Source organism: Taeniopygia guttata, chromosome 1A (assembly GCF_048771995.1).
Source record: "Taeniopygia guttata chromosome 1A, bTaeGut7.mat, whole genome shotgun sequence".
Classification (NCBI taxonomy): Eukaryota; Metazoa; Chordata; class Aves; order Passeriformes; family Estrildidae; genus Taeniopygia; species Taeniopygia guttata.
The window spans coordinates 26,031,287-26,052,938 of NC_133025.1; the positions used below are offsets into that span (position 1 = coordinate 26,031,287).

The 21,652-nt window shown below is 38.5% G+C and overlaps 2 protein-coding genes across 2 annotated transcripts; both read right to left on the reverse strand.

Annotated features, from left to right (window-relative positions):
• Positions 1-546: 546 nt before the first annotated feature.
• Positions 547-9,537, reverse strand: LSMEM1 (leucine rich single-pass membrane protein 1). The gene is made up of 4 exons (XM_041711374.2): positions 8,632-9,537; positions 6,110-6,241; positions 2,897-3,034; positions 547-1,187 (listed from the first exon to the last, which is right to left on the reverse strand). The coding sequence occupies exons 2-4, from the start codon at positions 6,234-6,236 to the stop codon at positions 1,060-1,062; spliced, it is 393 nt and encodes a 130-aa protein (XP_041567308.2). The 5' UTR covers positions 6,237-6,241; positions 8,632-9,537; the 3' UTR covers positions 547-1,059.
• A 1,269-nt stretch (positions 9,538-10,806) lies between these two features.
• On the reverse strand, positions 10,807-21,652 carry IFRD1 (interferon related developmental regulator 1). The gene is made up of 12 exons (XM_030257643.4): positions 21,295-21,652; positions 19,548-19,652; positions 18,506-18,587; positions 17,960-18,084; positions 16,991-17,148; positions 15,627-15,677; positions 15,356-15,534; positions 15,143-15,251; positions 14,157-14,291; positions 13,330-13,458; positions 12,257-12,352; positions 10,807-11,499 (listed from the first exon to the last, which is right to left on the reverse strand). The coding sequence occupies exons 1-12, from the start codon at positions 21,338-21,340 to the stop codon at positions 11,410-11,412; spliced, it is 1,305 nt and encodes a 434-aa protein (XP_030113503.2). The 5' UTR covers positions 21,341-21,652; the 3' UTR covers positions 10,807-11,409.

Genomic DNA, 21,652 nt, shown 5'->3' on the forward strand with positions numbered 1-21,652 from the left:
AGTCATCACAGAAAGGACTATAATGAACTCTGAAGACTGAAATGTTAGCTGTTGACTTTGATGACTTTTTTTGTAAAACTGTCCAAAAGATATAAGAAAGAATTGGATGAGAATGATAAGTTTAAGCTCTTTTTAGCCTCTGAGATACCGCACGACATTAAAACCATGAAGGTTCTGACCATATTTCATCTGGTCCTTCTCTGACGGTGACCAGCAGAAACTACAGGGAGGAGTACAAGAACTTGTAGTATTTTCCCCTATCACTTCATAAAAACACTTGGGCTGCACCTGCAAATTGTGAGTACAGTGTTTTGGCATTGCTATGAGATAGAGTGGCTGTGATGATGCTGTGACATTACCAGACTCAGTCCTCTAAACACATTTTCAGTGTAAGGCAAGAGGATACTCATTCTGTCAATACAAATGTGGACTGATTATGGCATCTTATGAAAGGGTTTTTTGTTATTCAAGTTTGAGTGCTTTTTTTCTCAAAAATAGTGGCATATCAATATATTTAGATGCGCAGAAGGGAAAACCACAAAACTCTAGAGCAGAAATGGATTTATTTATAAGTTATGAAATCTGAAGTTATCCTTAAATACAAATAGTAATAGAAAGAAACAGAAAGCTTGTACAAAGGTAACAGAAGAATGATTAAGTGAACAAGGTCATGCTGGAATCATGTGAATAGAACTCGTGATTTTCTGTGATCATTCACTTACATTTAAAATAAAACTAGGCCCTTTCTCCGGCGATTTACAATGCACAGGGAATCTGGAAATCTTGCCTCAAACTGACAATCCATTGTTTATTGTGAATCCTGTGGGCTTAGTATTACAAATCTATATCCACATAAAACAGGGAAAAATACTAATTGTTAATATTTTTCATTCAGCTGGCTTTTCCAGCAATGTTTCAGCAACCATGTTTCAGCAACCTGTGTGCCATATGTGAGCATGTCTGAGTTATGAATATGCTGAATTTCTTTCCAGAGAAGATTTATTGTCCAAGGACTTTGAGCTCAGTATGGGTAAAGAGGTAATCATGAAGATCAGAAGGCTATTCCTTAATTCTGGATTGATTCAGATGCTTTAATATAATATTGTTAAGTTTCTTCAGCTCTTCTATGTTCTTCTTTTCAGATAGTAGTCTGCTTGATATTTGGTCCAACTCATTTCTAGTTTGAACTTGAAAAGGAGAATGTACCACGTTAAATTGGTGACATGTAAGTCAAGAGCATCATTACCCTCACTTGTATTCCTGTGAGGAATAATGATGACTAAAAATATTAAACAGGTAAACAACTGCAGAACCTAATAATAAGAAGTTATACATCTGGTGGGTTTACCTGCCCACTACACTCTTTTTTTGCTTATTTGCTTGATTTTTTTTTTTTAATTTAGTGCAGAGTAATAAAATCATATATGGCTCAGATAATTTTTGCAGTTTTCAGGAGCATAACCATTAGTGTCAACAAGGAAATGTCTTATTTAGGAGCTTCAAGATCCAATTTGTGGCATGTGCATATATTTTGTTTTAAAGAAAAGAAAAATTCTTGTGAAATACTGACATTTTTGCCTCCTCTAGCACACCAATATGCACTTTTAGAGCTATTTTTATTTTGGCCTTCTGAAATTAAAAAAATTACCCATGGGTTTTGAAGCTTAACAGTAGCAATGCTAAATGAATCTATGCATGTGTTCTGCAAACACCTCAGATTATAGAACACACTATATCTATATGTATCTAATAAAACATTGTAACATAAGCTGAAACACCACTGGAAATCAGTTTCAAAAGCCCAGGTCTCCACCAACCTGAGCCCAAGCAAACTGCTTTAATTCTTGTAAGAATTTTTTTCACTTTAGTTTATAATTTTTCCACTAGAGCAACACAATACCAATTTTTCTATACCAAGGCTCTACTTCTAGCAGCTCCATGTTAAATAAATCTGAAATTCAAGTATGAGGTATTTCACTTAGGATTTTACAATCATGTTACTTAAAACACACTTTATGTTCTTTACTTGTCTGATATTTCTTTGAATGCCTGTAAGAAAATATAGTGAAGGGTTAGGATTTTCTGGTTTAAAAGAAAAATCAGGGTTTTCGCTATATTTCAGCAAATTCCCTACTACAGGATATAAGAAATCTTGATTTCATATGGGTTTCAATTCTTCCAAAATATTCTTGTAAATTGAAATAATGCACTTCAGATTCTATTCAATATCATTAGCTCAAAAAACCCCAAGATAACAAGGTTTCCATTAACCAGCCATGTCTGCAGCTAAGCCTGCCTGATCAGTCCTAAAGACTGAACAGTAATTGTGTCTGTAGATTCAATGCTACATGCAAATCCTGATGAATGTCTAATTCTTTTTCTTATGCTTAAGACTTTCTTAGTTCTAAATCAATTTCCAGTCAGTACTTTGATGACAAAGGGTCAGGTCTTCCTTCAGGTAGCCTGATTTAAGTGTTAGCCTGGATGGAACTCTGATTTCAGTGGAATGACACCAATACTGAGTTTTACCTGGAAAGGAATGGAAGGCACATTGCCAAAGTATCTCACTGCCATACAATTACCTTTAAGTTTTAATTTCATTTCTAGTCAGCATTTTTAGCAACACAGTATAATGCTGCTGAGAGAAATTCTTCATGGGTGTTGAAGCTCACAAATCCTTAGCACTAAGAATACTATTGTGCCTTTTAGTCCTGAGAAAGTGTTGTTTGCCTGTGCTTCTGTCCCCAGGACCACAACCCACTGCCCAGAACCAGCTGAAAGCCTTTGACCATGCAAATACAGGAGTAGCATGTTACAAGGTAGCATGACACATTACAGCAAAGTTCTTTTTCCAATTGGCCCTACATTTTTAAGAACTGCTCTTTGGATTACTTACATATTAAGAATATTACAAATGAAACAAGCGCCAAACTGATGGTCAAAGTAAGAATAAAGGTGATGAAGAACAAAAACTGGTTTCTTGCATTGCTCCCTGCCATACTTTCTCCAGTACCACCAGTGTTCTCTTCCTCATCTGTTAAGAGATGACAAATCATTTGGTGATACAGTTTTTTAAAGCTGGTTAGGATAAGCATGACAAAATGCTTCTGGTATCATGAAATTATGAGAATACATCGTGTATTTGGCCAACAGATTTTATTTCCTGTGCTATTTCATGAAAGGGAAAGAAATCAACTTTATGAACTCAATTTGAATTTGAAATTTGAAAATATAAAAAATTATAAATCTGTTATAGCTGTTAGAACATGCTCAACAAAAACATTTCTGTGTTGAAATACAGTGTTTTGTTGAAGCTGACCTGTTTTATGGTTCAGAGTTTTACAATTGTTTTACCTGTACAAAGGTTGCAATGAAGTTTCATCAGGCAGATTGGTAAGGGCTTGATTGAATTTAACCTTTTCAAAAGTGAAGAAAGCAAAATTCATATTGAAAACCAGTGTACCAGTTCATCATACATATTCGTCCTCTAGATACATTTATTTTTCTGTTTAATGAGAAGTATCACTGGGATGAATAATCTCCCAAAGTAAACACCTCAGTTAAGCCCCTAATATTGGATAGAATTAATTTAGATCTTGACTGTTTTATCTTAAAGCAAATGTTTTCAATATTCTTCTTCATCTTTAGGATTTGTTGGTTTCATTCCAGTAAAAATAGAGGCACCTATCCTGCCAATTGTCAAGAATGAAACAGACTCTCACAGAGAATACAGGTGTTGCCCTTTAAGCACATGAGGAATGAGGGGGAAAAGGAATGGCACTTGCAATGCTGACCTTGAATCAGCTCAGCAAGCCAGTTCATTGCTTTTTAAAGAATGTGTTGCATATATAGGGAAATTCAGCAGTTTCTCTCATAGAAACAGTTGCAATCACTGTGAGGTGGCAGCAAGCCCCAAAGATAACAAGTCAAGTGGATACCATGAGGAAATTAATGTGAATGTAAAAAATTTACACTTGAGCCAGATTTGTTTAATCTTAAGTTTGTATACTACTGTAATAACTTACAAAGATTTGGGTTTATTTTCTATTTTGGAGGGAGGAGAAAGCTAATGTAATTTCACTTTGGTGTCAGTCTCATGCATACTAAAATTACATGCAAATTACTGTAATTTATCCTTCTGTAATTGCTCTCTTGCCATTCTGAAAGGGAGAGTAATGTGTGCATCTGTGAAAAATGTATTTCTAGGTCATGTTCTTGTTTTAGCTGGTGGAAATCTCTGAGGTCTTTTAACTGAGCCTCTAGTGATAAAGCTGAGGAATGGCTGCATATGCCATCACAGAACTTTAATAATGACCTTACCGAGGGTTGAGCAATTACTGAGCTGGTAGATCTCTGGGAATATCTCTGTTTTTATTTATTTTGTGTTTAACACATTCTTGTCCATGATTAAGCTGAAATATTTTCATATTTCTCCTTTGAGGCTCTATTCTTATTCCCTTAGCATTCATAACAAATTCACCACATAATAAATGTCTGCACCAATATTGCTTTCTAATCAGAATAATAAGGATAGGCAGGGCCTGCTTCTGCTGCCTGCCAAGCATCCTAAGTTATCAGTAGTGGTCTCAAAAGCGGTCTGAGCTCACTCTGCCTAATGAATGCTTCTTACTATTCCATCAGGCTGAACATGCCAGGCTGCAGTGCTGTGAGGAATTGGTGAGCACACATTCTTGTCAAACTGCAAGCAGTGGGAACATTTCATCATCTAAAACGTGAAATTACTGCATGGCTCCTACTGAAGGAACCAAACAGCATATGCATTTTAAACAGCTTTTGACATGACTCTGATTTTCTGGCTAGAGAACCAGAGTTTTCTTCTGCTGAGTAAGTTAGCTGACAGGATGAGATATCTACAGACTCTCCAAGCTTAAAAGCTACATTGAAAGAATAATCCTAGAAGGAACCAAAGGATTTTACAAATTTATGAATAAAATACTTATTAAGCTACCATTTTTTACTGCTGAAATGTAGGGAGGGGCATGTATGTGATTATTCCAGAGAATCACGTTTCCACAGAATCTTGTATATTTACCTGAAAAGTAAATAATATTGTCCAATAAAATTGCAAAAGAAAGCAAAACAGTCACACTGAAAGGAGTTTCTTAAAATTGATTTATGCCATTGTCTTATTTTCTATGTGTAGAAGTGACAATATCAAGATAATTGCATATCAGGAATTAGTACTTTGTGTCTAAAATATTTACATTAAATGCAGAAACCAGCACCACTCTAGTTAGTTGGATTAGGAAAACTAGGGGACTTGGAAACAGAAGTAATGAGAAAACATTTAAGACCCATAATTAAAAGCATGATTAAATTATGGCCACATTTCAACATAGTTGTTGATCTATACATTTCTTCACTCAAATTTGCCATTACAATAAAGGAAATAAAAGCAGACTCCAATATTGTTGTGTGGAATGCTGCTAAAGAGGTCCAGGTTTTAAGATATTTTCAGGTCACAAAGAACTCAAATTGTAGCTATCACTGGGTGAAAATATTCTTGTTTCTGTGAGAAATCAAAGGCAAAAGCCTTACTCAACCAGTAAAAATGTGGGAGCCATAACTGAAACTGTGAGTAAAGAATGTCCAGAAAGTAAAATGCTTAAAAGTTTCACAGGATACTTCAGGTAACTAGTTTGAATTCTTCGGAGATGTGTCTTAAAGGAATGAACAGAAATTCTCAGGTGCCTCTATTGGCACGTATGAATTTTAGTGCTTGGGAAGAGCTGTGATGCTATTTGTTTAGTCAGTGTATTACTAGTCTAGTGCATTTAGTCTAGTGCATTACTAGAGACATTATCCTGCAAGAAATCACCTCATAAATCCCAACTGAAATGGAAGATAAGTTCAGGTTTCAAAGTAAATCCCTAACTAAATGCAAGGATTTTCAAGAACCTAAAGTGGAAATACTCAGCAGGGACAGCTAAATCATTATCTGATCTGCCTAAATTATGCCATTTTCAATCTTTTTCTCGCATTTTTCAGTACAGCTTGGCATACCTGTTGGCCTATTAGGCTGCTGACAGCAGTGACACACAATATGGATTGTATATTTAGAAATCCACAGATCACCTATCATACATACCTAGTGAAAGTTGGGATTCAGCTGGGCAAACATTTAGTTTGTTTAGGTTGTTTAGGGAATCAACTACATAAAGTTTTCCTTCTTCAGGAGTATCAGGCATGTTAAATTCCAAGGAAGGTCTCTCCATTGTCTCTAAAAGAAACAATAATTTAAAAGGTAAATTAATACACGGCTGTGGGAAATAACTTGTAACAGTTGGTATCCTGTTCTAAGGAAATACTGAGCAGCCGAAATGATCCTTAAAATACAGAGATTTGGACCAGCACACTTACTTGAAGGCAGGGACAACTCAATACATAGCACTTGTTCATTCTTGGAAATCTTCAATGATTAAAACATTTCATTTTTACATTGTGTTTGTGCACATACGTGTGTGTATGGGGAAAGAGAGAAAGTGACAATTTGACTGGCTCCAGCATTGATTTGAATGGTACATATTTAGTATATTATCCTTTGATTTGATGAGTACTTGGTAAGACGTGGTGTGAGATCCTGACCACAGTGAAAAGCAAAACTTCACTAACACTTCCAGAAAGATGTCACTCGGTTCTCTTCTTTCAGCATCAAGTAATTGGGAGATAAACCAGGGAAAGCAGGTATGAATGTAGGAGATAAGCAACAAGAGTATGTGTCTGTTTATACACCTTAGAATATCACTGTGAAGCTATTATTTGTGAAAAATGTGGTCACACTTTTCACAAATTTTAAAAGCTTTTTCTTCAGACTAGTACCCATTGCTTTAAAAAAGGCACTAGATTAAGTTTAATTAGTAAAAAGTTTCTCTGCAGAGTCTGGGTGCATGAATTCAGTGAACGATTCTTAACATAAATACAGTTTTGAAAGAAGATTATATATAGAAAATAAGCAGTATATAGGGAGGCAGCTTCTATGTATTGCACATTATTCCCTGTCTTTTGCTTTTCTTTACACTGCTCTGATTGCAAAATTATCTTCTAGAAACAAATTACACTTCTAGCCATAAGGAGATGTAGATACTCTAAGTAGGCGTGTTTGTCTACAATTGTCACTGAAAATTCCCCTTGTAATTATTAAAGAAAAAGATATTCCTCTAGGTAATATCCCTTTTATTCTAAGATATTCCTTTCTCACCTTAGAATCACAGCCTAAATGTGTTTTTATTGCTAGTGAATGTAAGCAGGGAGTCCTCACACGTTAGTTTAAATTTGGAGTACAATGCATCTTACCCATTTAGTATTTTATAAAGCTCCCAAGTTCAATTTTATCTACCAGCATAAATCAGCACTTTGTGGGATGCAAACCTCCCTTGATGACATGTGTTAAGAACCTAAGGGTGATTTCTGAATCCTAGATGGGTTAACTGTCCTCTTGACATGACATGTTTCTGAGCCTTTTCTTCCTCTCCAAGGAATACAGAACAGAGTGTGACCAGATTCCTAATAAAACCCTTAAATTAAAAACCTAAAATTTGAACTGTTTGCAGAAAATCCTCACTCCTTCCCTCATCAAACCAAATGCAGAAGATCACTATAATGCTCCCAGATCTGAGCACACTGCAAAGTAGACATTCAATCAACCTCAGTAAGTCTGAAGACTAAGCACTGAAAGCAATCCTGACAACAAGGCTTGTTCTCCTGCTAGTAGAGACTGGCAGGACTGTATGGATACTTTATATTTCTTTTTAACAGCCCATAAGAAAAGATTACAACTTACTTTTTTCTCTGTTCAGAAGTGTTGCTTCAAAGTACAAAGAAAATGTAGAAAAGCTGGCATGATAGGGGTTAACCTTACCTAGTCTATGATTTTTAGGTGTGCAGCAGGAACTTCAGGACAGATGGTTGTGCTCACGGTCCTTCCTTTAGAGCATGACATGGCACTAGGCAGCACAGTCTGTGAGCCACGTCCCCACCAGAGCTGGCTCTGCTCTGCTGTCTCCCCACATGCACATCCTCGGGCAACACAGTCATTATGGAGCCCTGTGTTTGAACTGCATGCCAAAAGTTACCGCTTCATGCACAAAGGCTGTTGGTTATTTTTAGATTCAGAAGAGCAGTTGTTTCTCTATTTTGATTAACACCTCCCTGCAGCTTCAGGGAACACTCTTCTTAACTACTTGAGCTGCAATAAATGTGAGTACCTTTGATTCATTAGTATTATGAATTCTATGTTTCTGCACTTATTATGTATTTGCACATGTAAACACAGTGAAGATTACCATTATTAATTCAAAAAAGTTTATACTAATTTGTTTGATTCCATTGACATGCCAAAGGAGAAAGGATACAAACATGTGTCACTGGACAAAAGTATTGATTATTTTCCCAACAAATCAATATAAACTTTGGGACCTTGGATTCAGTTTATCTTGTACTTTAACCTTGCCTAAAGACTTTTTTCCCCAATGCAACTTTTAAATTTCATCCTAAGTCATTGTGGGAAAAAAAACAAAACCTTAGAATGAGAACACATTGAGAATTCTTCACAGAAAAAAAAGTAAATGAAATATAAAAGGTTAAAAAATATGAGAATAAAACATTACTTACAACATAATTACATTCAGGTAATGTGCCAGTATGGAAGAAATCAGCCAGTGAAAATCACGTGAAGAAAACTTGTTCTTCAGTTCCTCTCTCTACTTTTAATCCCATAGGAACCTGTCAAGTCCTGCAGTACCCATAAAGATAGCTGTGAAACAGACTGCCCCTCTCAGTCTATATTTAGAATTCAGCTTGGCTCAGTATACTCACTTTGCGATATTGATGTGCTAAAACAGAAATCAGCACATACACAGCTCTTTTTTATTATATTGGAATCATGATAATATCCCATCATGAAGAATGAGGGTTGTTACTGATGATCAGTATTTCACTAATCTTTTGGTTAGTGCCAAACCTCTCAGGTTTAGTGCTTGTCTAAAATGCATTTGCTAGGCAGAAGAGTAGTATCTACAACTGCAGCTATGAGTAACCAGTTTGCTATGCAGAAGAGTCATATCTACAGTATTGCAGTCATGAGTGTTTTAAAGTCATAGACTAGAAAAAGCAGGGTTATTCCCCTGTTCTCCCATACACTTTATGAATTCAAGTGGGACAGTATAATGTGGTGGACTAATTTGCCTGGCATCCTTAGCTGTTCAAAGATTAAATTCTGATCAACTGGTGGTGAGTAGTGTAACTACTCCTTTGCTGACAGTTCTTTTGATCTTTTTTTTACTTGCTGACATGGCAGAAGGCAGTGTTACAGCACACTGTACTGATAGGCAGCTGACAGGCAGGACTGCAGCTCAAAACCACAAATCCTTTCTGAAGCTATACCATGTCTAAAATTCTGAATCCCTTTAAACTGCCCATAAACATATTTCTTTCTCAGGAGACAGGTGATTTATTCTCTTGACTCATATTTCCCACCCTAAGCTGACATGTTCTGCTGCTCAGAATTGCTCCCTTTCTGTAGGAGTCTCCTGGAAGTCCTCCATCAAAAAACGGATGTACAAGCCAGAAAAAAAAAAAAAAAATCAGTGTGATATCCATACCCAAAAAACTCCTGACACCAAAATAATTTTAAGACGAGGACCCAGGCCTCTCCAGTTAAAAAGGTCTGCAAACCCAAGGGATGTCTGCAGGGCTGCCGAAGAGTCACCTCTGCAACAGCGCTGGAAGCCACACAGGTCACTGCAGCTGGCAGTTACAGTGTACAGGGAAAAGGACAACCACCTGCTGGGCCCCCTGCCAGGAGGTGCTGCAGGAACGCTGGACACCTGTGCCTGGCAAAGGACACCAAAGGTGACCAGGCAGAAGGCACAGGAGACACCAACAGGTTCAAGGGAACAGTTTAGCTCCAAGGGAATGGCCTTGGGCTGGGCAAGTACAGGCACACAGCTTCACCTCGTTCAAGGATCAGTTTTTTCTCCACCTGCATGACACTGACATGTGCTCCATCATCATAGATTTCAGTTCAAGGTTTTGCATAGCCCAAATGATGTGTTTTGCAAGCCAAACAAGTTCTTACATAGTAGATTGAGGGGTAAAAAAAAAAAAGAGTAAATTAGAAAGTACAACTTACTAGTATTCATTGACTTTCTGGAATAGGTTCAGCTGTAATCAGAAACTTGTAGGGAAAAAAAAAAAAAAACTACTCCACCCCAAACCAAATTTTCTCTTATCAGAGCAGACCAGTTTTCAGGGGGCAGTGTTGTTTTTAACACCATGTTTACATCATCTGGTGACAAACATTTTTAAGGTGGTTTATTCAAACAAGCACTTTTACAGAGCTTCAGGTTCGAAAGCTCCACTGATGTAGGTTTTAGTGTCTTTATTACATAACACCCCCTACCCCAAGTAGCTAAGGCAGTTCTCAGCTACTAGCATATTTCACTCCTGTAGAACCAGAAGAGTAGTTCTCAACATAATGAATACAGGGAAGCTGGAATGGTTCTAAGATAAAGGAGAATATGTTTTGCAGCACCAAAACGAGAAAGCTTTAGACCATTTAAAGAAGCAATGACAAATCCAGATTAGGCAGCTGTGCAGACCACATGCAAGAATAAGACACCTTTGAAACACAGCAAGGTAGACTTGCACATAGCATCTACTGACACAGAGAATACCCCAAGCACATGTCTGAACCAGAAAATAAACAAACCCATCCCTTTCATACTTTAGGTTTTGCCAGTGTTACAGCTTTTCATTCATGGAATAATTACTTTTACACAGAGAGCAGGCAGTGAGAAACATCTTTATTCCAAAAATTAAATATTCAATTTCAGAACACAAGAATCTTGCTTTTATTTTACATGGAGACAAATATTTGTCATTCACTACTTCACTGTCAGTGGAAGTTCCTGAACTTCATAGTCCCTGTCAGGATAAAATTACACTTACATAGGGATTTCTTGTCTACCATTGGAGAGTTTTAAAAAATTACTAAAATAACTTCACAGAAACATGGTCATCTTTTCCTATTAGCACATTCTTACCAGAACACTTGGTCAATGAATTACTTTACATTTATATAAAGAATCCAATCTGACACACAGTATTTGACTACAGTTATCCACCCCATTTAATATAGCTAGCAGTTGCAACATAATCTACCTTTGAGCTAGTGGGGGGCTAATGTATGGTATTATAATGTATCCCTGCACCAAATGTTACATCCATCTATATACAATGTACATACAACTAAGCAACAACATGCATTATATTTAGAGACTATGTAACAAACCCGTGCACAACTGCAAACTGACTATAGAAGTAAAAAAATTCATTTAATGTTACAAATTTATTTGAATTATGAAAATTGAAACCCAATGAAAAGGGAATCTAAAAAAATTCCCCCACATCTGCTCTTTTATCACGACATTTACTTCTAGCCTTTGTCCGAGCCTTGAATGCTGCAGAGTTGTACAAGTGCTACAAAACAGAAAAAAAAAAAAAGAATTACATATTGTCATAAAGCTTATGCCCTTCAGAGATTTTTCATGTTACAAAACAAATGAAAATACCCTTTTCATTAATTTTTGACTTGAACTGGTAGGCCTTCTGAAATTTATAGTATGCTGTCTTTCCACCAAAGGCTAATTTGTGTGTGTATATATATATATATATATGGACAGACAGATATTTAATTTATATTTACAGATACTGGCCTGTATAAGAAAGGCTGAACTATGAGTAGTATTGGAAGCCAATCAGTCTTCAACATCAAGCAGATACCATGTAGGTTACATTTACCCCTAGATTAAATTTGACAGCACCGTTCCTCAGATTATATGCAGGATTAATGCATTCACAATCAACAGAACAAGGCCAACCTCCTAGTGCCCATTTCACATTGCAGAGTTTGGGATACTCTTTATAAAGACTCCATTTCCTGTAGGTCCCTCCCCAAAAGCTCTCAGAATAGACCAAGTTTCATATGTGTGGTGCATGAATCTAGTACCCAGCAGCAACCACATCAACCTTCAGCAACCCTTGGAAAAAACACAGAAGCAGAGACATGCCCAGTGAAAAATTTAAGAGCTCATAGGTGCATACAAAAAAAGCTGGGTTTCACTCGGGACAGTATGAGGAACTCTTAGAACTACAGCGTAACAATGACAGCTTCTGAAAGGCAGGAGTAATTAGACAAGAAGTAAAGAAAATTCATTAAGATTAGGCAATAACCTACCCTTTCAAAACGGGATATCTTCATTGTTTTAAGAGTTGCAGCATCCAGCATTACTGGTGGACCAAGCTCAAACACATTCCGAAGAAAGTCGTTTGACTAAACAAGAAACACACCAAATGATTAGTTTCCCCTCTAATTATCAAGTCTCTAAAGTTGACTACTGTAAAATATCAAGTATTCCAGTAAGAAATACTAAGATTTGTGTCAAATTGCTGCTATCTTTTGCAAGTAAGTCAAGAACACATCCTCCTTTAACCAGAATAAGGCTAAAAGTGAGAACAGTCACCTTGAGAAGACAGACAGCTCCTCATGCCTCCTTTGATATTTTTGACCCAGCAAATGAGACACTGTTCTGTTCTACACAAAATTAGGCAGCTGAACAGACCTGTATGGCATCACAACACACCAGTTTTAAAATATCTGGCTGTGAAAGTAGTACTTGAGAAAACTGAAAAACCTGCTACATGCCTGAGCTCCCTCAGTCACACAAAAATACAATTAACACAGGGCTGAAGATTTTAACCCCATGATTATCACAGCATTTTGGGAGCATATATTCCGAAGCTACAGCTCCTGCTTCTGTTACACATGTAAACAGAAGACCAATAAACAAGCATTTCCCAGAACAGAAGAAGATTCATACCGCCTCCTCTGGAATGCTGTCACCATTGGGTTGTGTTCATTATTTTTTACTAAAACTTTCCCATTCTTTTACAGGCTTGAACAGGAAGGGTGGAGGTAAGCAGCTTTATAGCAGCCAGACAACTATACCACTCTGCTGAAAGAGAGCGGGGGATTCAGGGAAAACCCCAAAGCTAAAAAGATACTCAGATTTCCTACTTCTTGGAAAAGTCGATTACTACACTAGCACACCCAAGGCTACAACTTAGAAGCAGCTTACCCAGATAGCTGCAGCTTACTGTAATTAATGTTTTAAGTGCTGTCTTTAACACCTCAAATGCAAGGCTCATCACTTCACTAAGTTATAGTCAGGATTTTGTAATTCAGACTGAATTACATCAAAGAAGCCAGACAGAGAGGATCAGTCTGAGCAAATGTCAAAAACAACTCACCTGCAAATGGTATTGCATCCCTGACCCCAGAACCTCCTTGAACGTCTCATAAGTTTGTTTTTTAACCCAGCAGTCAATATACATGCGCTCAGGTCCAAACTTCACCATCTCTGTAGGGAAGTCACGCTCCTATGTGAAAATCAAAGGAAACAACACCTATCATTTCAATTTAAACAGTCTGTTGTATTAGTAATTTTATACATCTCAGTGAACTTTATTTTGACTGATACACCAAAACCTTCCAAATAACATAGTATACATATGCTAAAGACTGTATTTGTTCATAAAGCAGATGCATACTTACAGTCCAATTTCATGTAGAACTTGAAGCTGATATTCTTCATGATTAAAAGGCTTTTTAAAAAAGTCAACTTTCATCTTTAAAATTACTTTAAGAATTGGATTTATCTCCAGGAAAACCAGTTCTGAGTGCAGAAGTCACCTTTAAATCAGACTGTAAGCCTCATTTAGTCTCTACCTTACAGATATTTGGGACAATGGAATGTAATAAGTGCTAATACGTGACTCAGATCCTTTAACAGGCAGAATCCCAGAGGTGACTTTGAATTATGCCAAGCCTTCTCCTTAACTTCCATAATGTTTAACTATTCCCAGTAACTTTGTTCAACATTACTAAAAAAAGCACTAAAAAAAAAGTTCTATTCCACATATGTGATCACAAATAAGTGAGACAAAATCTCACTTAAAATAGCTTTTTCCTGCTTCTTTCACTGAAAGAGTAATTCTGTTTAAGAATAAGTTGTTTTCACTAAATCGTACACTATGTGTTTTGAAGGTCTAGACTGTAACTAAGACAAAAGAATCACCTCAACAGCCCGCAGAACGTCTCTGAAGACAGATCGCTGCTTTCTTTTATCCACTTTGGCACGGTGCTTGTTTCCATCAGTAGCCAGAGCTCTTAGTTTCTCTGTTAGAAGGTCCATATCCTCATAAAAGAAATCCTAAGTTACCAGAAAAAAAACTATTTTAGATTTTTTTAGATTTTAGTTTATTTTATGGCCTTAACATTTTTCCCTGCAAATAAGAAAATGGGTCTCTTTAAATTTTGGGGGTGTAGATCACTACAGAAACTTTAGCTGTGGACAAGCCAATATTGAGCAGTTTGCACCTAATCCAGTTCAAAAGCAAACTCCAAGAAATCTCACCAAATGAAGTATTACTGATATCTGTGTGAAATTTGTGCCAGTTCTTTAAAAACTTCCCCCTTAAAATGACTGCCTAGTTCTTAACTGATTAAAATAGTCAAATGCTGTGAAATCATCATGCAATATGAGTTATTCTTCTCAGGTTACCTAAGTAAGAATACTGAAAAAACAATACTTAAAGTCACCATGCTTTCTACCTGACAATATATTTTTGGCTGTGAGAGCAGAATTGTGCAAGCTATGAATTACTCAAACTTGTCTGCATAAGCATCTGATGAGTGATCCCACTAGAGTAAACAATACTGTTTCATTCTGGAATCTCTTTAGAGCTATCTTTTTTTATTCTATTTTAAAAGCAGGTGTTGGGATTTAGATTTAAATTTTGCATTCAGTATTTCTAGTTGCTATTAAGTAGTATTTGATGCATTTTGTTATATGGGTCCTGTTTTGCAACACAGAAGTGTAAAAAAATGATAGCTGCGAATCACTGCTATACCCACTTAGACTGGGGCAGACTCACTAGAAAGAACATAACCAAGGAACTGCTTACTAGTTGTTGAGATCCAGGGTGGTATGCAACACAGGTTAAGTAATTTGTGTCATCACTGTCCCAGTGAAGGACGGTTTAGCTGCTGACATCTACTTACAGCATCTGTTTCACGTGCCAGTTCAAACAGAAGTGCTAGTGTTTCTCCAGCAGCTATTCTCATGTTCAGATCATCACAAGACAGCAGACTTGGAAGTTTATGCAAATGCCTAAGGAGTAAGTCATATTCCATTAAGATCTAAATTTTACTGACACCGTTTCATTACATATAAAGAGTCATAACAAATTCTGCTTTCCAAGAAAAGATACTCACATTTCAATTTTCTTCTTCACTTCATTCATTGGACAAATGGTCAACAATAGCGTCCATGCTAAGAGAGCACTGACATGAAGCACAGTACTATGGGTACTTGATACACCATTAGTGTCCCTATCCCGCTGATAGGCCTTCATGAAGATGTTTTCCAGGCATTCCATAGTAGAGTACAGTTCCTGCACAAGGGAAAAATAATGGAAGTGGTTTAGGATTCACACATTTTCATTTTATCAGTTTATTACTTTGGAAAGCTATCAGTCAGCCTTACCGTAATGTCATCAGTCACAATGAAACAGCAAATCCCTAGGCAGGTCGCACACTAGACACAAAAGAAAAAAAGTGTCAGTATTTGACAACAATCTTACAGTTTCAAAGTTCGGACCTTTGAAATTTAACACCTGGAGCAACAGAAATTTGAGATCAAAAATCCTAGCAGAATTTGGAAGTCCCAAATCCTTAATTCAGCTGCTTTGTAATACTTAACTCCCAATTCTCATCTATTCTCAGAATATTTTACAGCATTTGCTACTCACAAGCCTCCACTTTTCATGTATTATTATTTTAAAATAGCTTAAAAAGCCCTTGAAAAAGCTCCACGGGGCATTCTTTTCACCCAATGATTTTAAATCTCATGAGGATTTTCAAGCAGAAATGATGCTGATAATTATATAGCTGTGGGACATATTTTCTCCTTCTGACCACTATTTCAATTGAACAGCATGAAAATTCTGCCCTTGAAAAGCCTTTCCTGGAACTGCCCAACTTCTGCAGATTTGTTCCCTATGCCCCATATTCTAGTCCAATTTCTCTTATAAAGAGTAAGGAAAAAAACCATTTGAAAGTGATATTTGCACCAACCACCCACAACTCAAAACTACATTTGAAAAGGACGAGCTTTAATAGTTTTTGTTTATTTCTAGAAATAACTGCCATTGAACTAATATTACTCGTTTTTGCAGCTGACAGTACTGCTGTGCTACAGCTTGACTAGAATAGGAAGAGCCAGCCACATAGTGACAAAGGAAAGTTGGAGAATATTAGCTGAATCTCTGAAGTTTAAGCGAAAGTAAAACCCTTGGCAAGCACTTTGGACAATCTTTCCTCAGTATTTCGAGCATACTGCTGATGTACAGATGAGATGACCAGGCAAATGTAACTTAAAAATATCTTTGGTAGAATGGCTTTACTGTTTATGTAGTCTCCAGAATGTGCTATATTTTATTTTACTATAAATAAATTTAAATGCTTAAGTAACATTCCTGTGTTGTTTAAGAATAAAATTAAATTTTAAGAATAAAATAAATGCTGGAAGGATATATCACTCAGTGGGAAAGTGGAAACATTTTCTAGGACCCCAACATCAGCCCCCAGCACCACAGTAAGGAAGATGCAATACAGTGAGTTCAGACACTTGACAAAGCAGTACATGTAACAGCTAAAGAAAAGACTCATGTTCAACCTTGAGGTGGACCTTTTTAAGCCAGTGAAAACTGTTAGACATCATTGAGGGCATATGTCAACATTATGAGTACACATTCCAGTGTGGAAACCTTTAGTCCTGGATTACACAATAGCGAGCTGGTCAGAAGCAGCCCTCTGTCCCTGCCTGGCAAATAAGCATTTCATACTTACAGCCTGTCTGGCTTGGATACTGGCTGTTCCATCACAGACAATCTTCTTCAGAACTGGACCAAGGGTCTTAAAAATCTCCTCGCTTTCAATTCCTGACCCCATCTGCACACACAGAAGACACGCCAGCCCAGCAGCTGCACACTGTTCATCACTCTTACCTAGAGATTAACACAGTGATGAGCAATCACCTTTTGCCCTGCTTTCCTCCTTTAATCTTTTAAAGATAACAGTCTGAAAGCATGTAAGCAGAAATTCAGAAACCAACAGATAGAAGATAATTTCAGTTCATTTTCTAGGACAGTTAAAATGTCCTAGGACACCTACATTTAAAAAGTAATGATACCTTGTTGGTATCATGATACAGAGATTGAAATGGTAACAAGTTTTGAGATACCAAACCTTAGTTACTGAACAACTAGAAAATAGTACAGCCAGGATGAAGACAATCCCCCCTTCTGGTTGAACAATGCCCTTACCTACAGATAGGTCCAAAGGTCCAATGGACTGTTCTATCTCACCCCCCAAAATGTATGGTTCATCCCACACCTGTAACCCTCCCCTGAAACATCAGGTGTCTGTGACCCCATTGGCCTAAGTCTTGTTCCAGCCCACCTTGAAGCCCCCTGATAAGGGGTCCCTGAGGAGCCAGATGCTCTCTTGGAACTTCCACCCTCCCCTGGAACATCCTCTTATCTCCCTCTACCCCTTGCCTCTCCCTTCCCCCACTCCCCAGGGCCTGCCACGTGTTGCTTCTGGCAACCCCAAGCAGGGCCTTTCACCCTCTCTAATAAACCATATATTCTAAGAGCAGCCTTCAGAGATCTCTCATCTCCATCCATCCAAACCGTCCTGGAGCCCAGCCTCCCCGCAATACCTAAATTATTGAGAACACTCACAATCTTAATTTCTTTTAAACAATGTGCTATCTCATAGGGATTATTGCTTTCTAATACCATGCATGTTAATTACCTTTCTTTATGCAGCGCTCAATGCTATCAGTTAGAGTCATTCTCCTTTCCATGATAAATTCATATAGTATTTTAGAAGAAAATGCACTTTTCAGACTCTCAAGGGCTGCTTGTCTTGTCTTTGCACTGTTGGAAGAGAGAAGGAAGACCTCCTGTAACTAGCACATAGCAGCTAAACCTCTGCTTTTGCTTTATGGTGATTTTTATTTCCCTACATCCAGTAGTAAGAGTAATCCACAGCAGTACCATGAAGAAATTAAATGCTCTGAATTGCCGCTTTACTCAAGGACAGTAAAATTTTGTTTGGAGATAAGAGTTCACAGCAGCATTGCTGGCCAGAAAGAAAGTCACTCTATATCAATACATTAGAAAAGGAAAGTCTAACCCATCCTAAAAAAAACAGTAGAAGGAAAAAGGCTTTCTTAGATCCAGAAGCTCCCCCCAGAGTAAAAATCTCAGTAAGCATAGAAAGATTTGATGTGTATTTTCCATATTAAATCAAGCAAGAAAACAACGCATGAATTTGTTTCTTCAAAGCAGACTATACCTCTTGTCCAATGTAAGATCAATAAATCCCTTCAACTTGTATTCCAAGTCTTCTTGAGTGGCTTCTTCATCAACTTCAGGCCCTAATCCAGAAGTAATAATTTAGTCCTTTTAATACACATTTCATTAGCAGTCATCCCAAGACAATTTAACATTTTAACATTAATAAGAAAGCAGCTTAAAATCTAGACAACAGCTACAGAACTGTTCCGTATCACAGCAGTGTAATGGTGTTAAACATACTACATAAGACTGTGCCCTAAAATATTTTTATAAAAACTGGCCTATTGATACATTTGTGCTGTTTCTAGATCTGCTTCTTATACATGCCAAGAATGAATGAGGGAGTGAATCAGGTCTTACACAAATTTTCTCCATCTGATGACAACCAGCCAATCCTGTCAACAACACATTTTCATCCTGTCCACTACATCAACCCTGGAGTACAGTGAGGTGCCCACAGCTGATGCAGTGAGTCAGAGCAGCCTGTCCTATACAGCATAAATTCAGACACCTCTGCAACAGGGGCTCAGTTAAGAGTGGCCTGTATCCAAAGATGGCTCCCTGCTTATCCCCTGTATCAGGCTTTCAGAACCCCTTCTCTGAAGAAAATGACATTAGAGTAGTCCAGGTTGCAGAGATGGTAAAGGAGACAAAGAACAAATCTAGCTCAATACAGGCATATGTGACTCTTCCTATTTTAAACTCTTCTGTAGTTCTCACTGCTTCAACTACCTGTTATGAAAATCCACCTCTTACAATTCACCTTAAAATTCTTATTCTCTATAGCAGCTCTCTATATCTTATTGTCTCTATATCTATATTCTATTCTAATACAATAGAGCCTGACAGTTTCACAAGGCTCATGAAACCTGGAACATACTCTTACCCAACAAAAACAACAGCCACTGGACTAACTATCACAGTGTTAATATAATGTCATTATTTCATTATTGCTACTTAAAGCCTACTACTTGAAATTATTAAATCAGCTCAGGTTTTATGTTTTTAAAAGATGAATAGATATAAATAAAAGAATTTACCATCCTCAGTGAAGCTAGCAGGATCACTGAAGCCACTGCAGTGGCTCATGGTTTCAATTGAAGCATCTTCATCACTAAAAGGCTGCACGTTTCTGGGCTGACCACCTTAAATAAAGATAAATACAATAGCTTGGTCATTTCTCATACAGAAAAGGAAGATCTGAGCACCAGAAATAGAACTGAACCCTCCCAGAGCAGATTCACTCTCCCTGACCCAACCACAGAAAGAACATTTCCATCCTCTGCTGGTTCCTTTACTTCCACCTACTCTGAAGACTTTGTAGGCTCTGCTCTGGAAGATCATTCATGAGCAGTGAGGAAGCTCCACCTAGTACTGGTCCAATTCCTACTCTAGATAGTGATTGAATTCCTACTGTAAATTTAGGATATTTCTATAATCCACTTCATATTAATGCAATTTTCTGTGACTATGCTTTAAAAATACGTCTATGTTAATTTAACTGTTAGAATGAGTTACCTAAGAAAACCTACCATACGATCTTTATTTTCTAATTTTGAGGCACTTCAAGACAGTGTAAGTTAAACCTTTGGGCAAACATACATTACCCAGTTCAATGCAGGATTTATTAGATTAGGTGTAGTATGTGCAGCATCAGCTAGGTCCAACATTTTTACTACTGAATTACAAGCACAAGCCGGAACATCAAATGCTTCAATAGGGGATAGAAGTTGTCCCTCTCAGGACAAAGAAGGCCTTGATACAGCAGCTTGAAGACTTTTTGATGAAAGTAGTATTTTTAGCAGTGTTCTTTTAATATCCATACTTCAACAGTTCCCAAAATATCATTTACAGAACTCTGTTCGTTCGGTTATTTTTTTTTCTAAATTATTTAGAAGGTTGCACTAAGGGCTTACCAGCTTCAAAGAGGTTCCCTAACTACCAAGACCCCAAAAACTATTTTTATCTAGGCAGAATCAACTTTCAGTTGGATTAGTGTCCAAGTGCTTTCCAATGAAGTTAGTCACACTCTGGAAGTTTCACTACTTTTAGCTGTATCCATTCTCATAATTAACCATAACCCAAAAAAACCCCACCAGCCAATCCATGAGCTAACAAACTTGGAGGCTCATAGCTCTCACATGGCCACCTTCTTGCTGCTGCTGCTGTCAAACAGGAACTCAACAGAAGCAGCAAGAACAACAGTAAGCCCTTCACAAACTAAAATAAGAGCAGTTGCAGAAACACCCAATAAAAATTGCTCACTTCCTGAAAAATTTGGATTAGGAACCGATGCTGCACACAGCTATGCTAGCCTGAAGTGCAATTTCTCACCAACCCACAAAACCTCCGTTCTGCCCCAAGCATCAGCACCACAGACACGCACATTCTGCATTTGTATGAAGACCGCTTATTTTAAAACACCCTACTTTGGGCTAACAAGAAGGATTTTTTCTTTAAAGCCGCAGCAGCCTTTCGGCGGTGCCGCCGCTGCCCCCGGGGCGCTCCCGTCGCCGCCGGCGGCGCCAGCGCGGCCGCGCCCGCCGGCCCCGCTCCCCGGCGCATGCGCGCAGCGGCGTGAGGTGGCGGTTTCGGGGCCGGCCGCTGTCAGCCGCCCGGCCCGGCACAGCCAGCGGGAGCCCCGCGGCCGCGCCCGCCCGCCCGCCCGTCCTGCTGCTCACCCGCCGGCCGCGGGGAGGCGGGCACCGCCGGGCAAGGGGCCCTCCCGCGCCGACGGGAAACGCATTCTAGACTCCAGCCCCTACCCGCCGGCCCGGCCGCACTCACCGGCTCCGCGCTGGTGGTTGCTCCCCCGCTTCTTAGGCTTGGGCATGGTCGCAGCGGCGCTCAGCTCGGCTCCCGCGGCCCCTCTCCGGGTCTCGGTCTCCCTGCTCCCCCCCGCCCGGGAATCAGCGACAATCAGCCGATAGAAGAGCAGGAGCGCTTTTTACTCCAACGCCTCTGCGAGGCTGACTTCTCGAGCCGGGGCAGCGGGGGTGATTGGCGAGAGAAGGCGGATGGCGAACCGGCGGCAAAGGCAGAAATCCCCGTGGAGGCCCGTGAGCGGAGTCGATACATCTTTCTCCTCTCAGACACCCGGGGCTAAAGGCACGGAGGGGGCGCCGGAGCCGCTTTTATAGCCCCA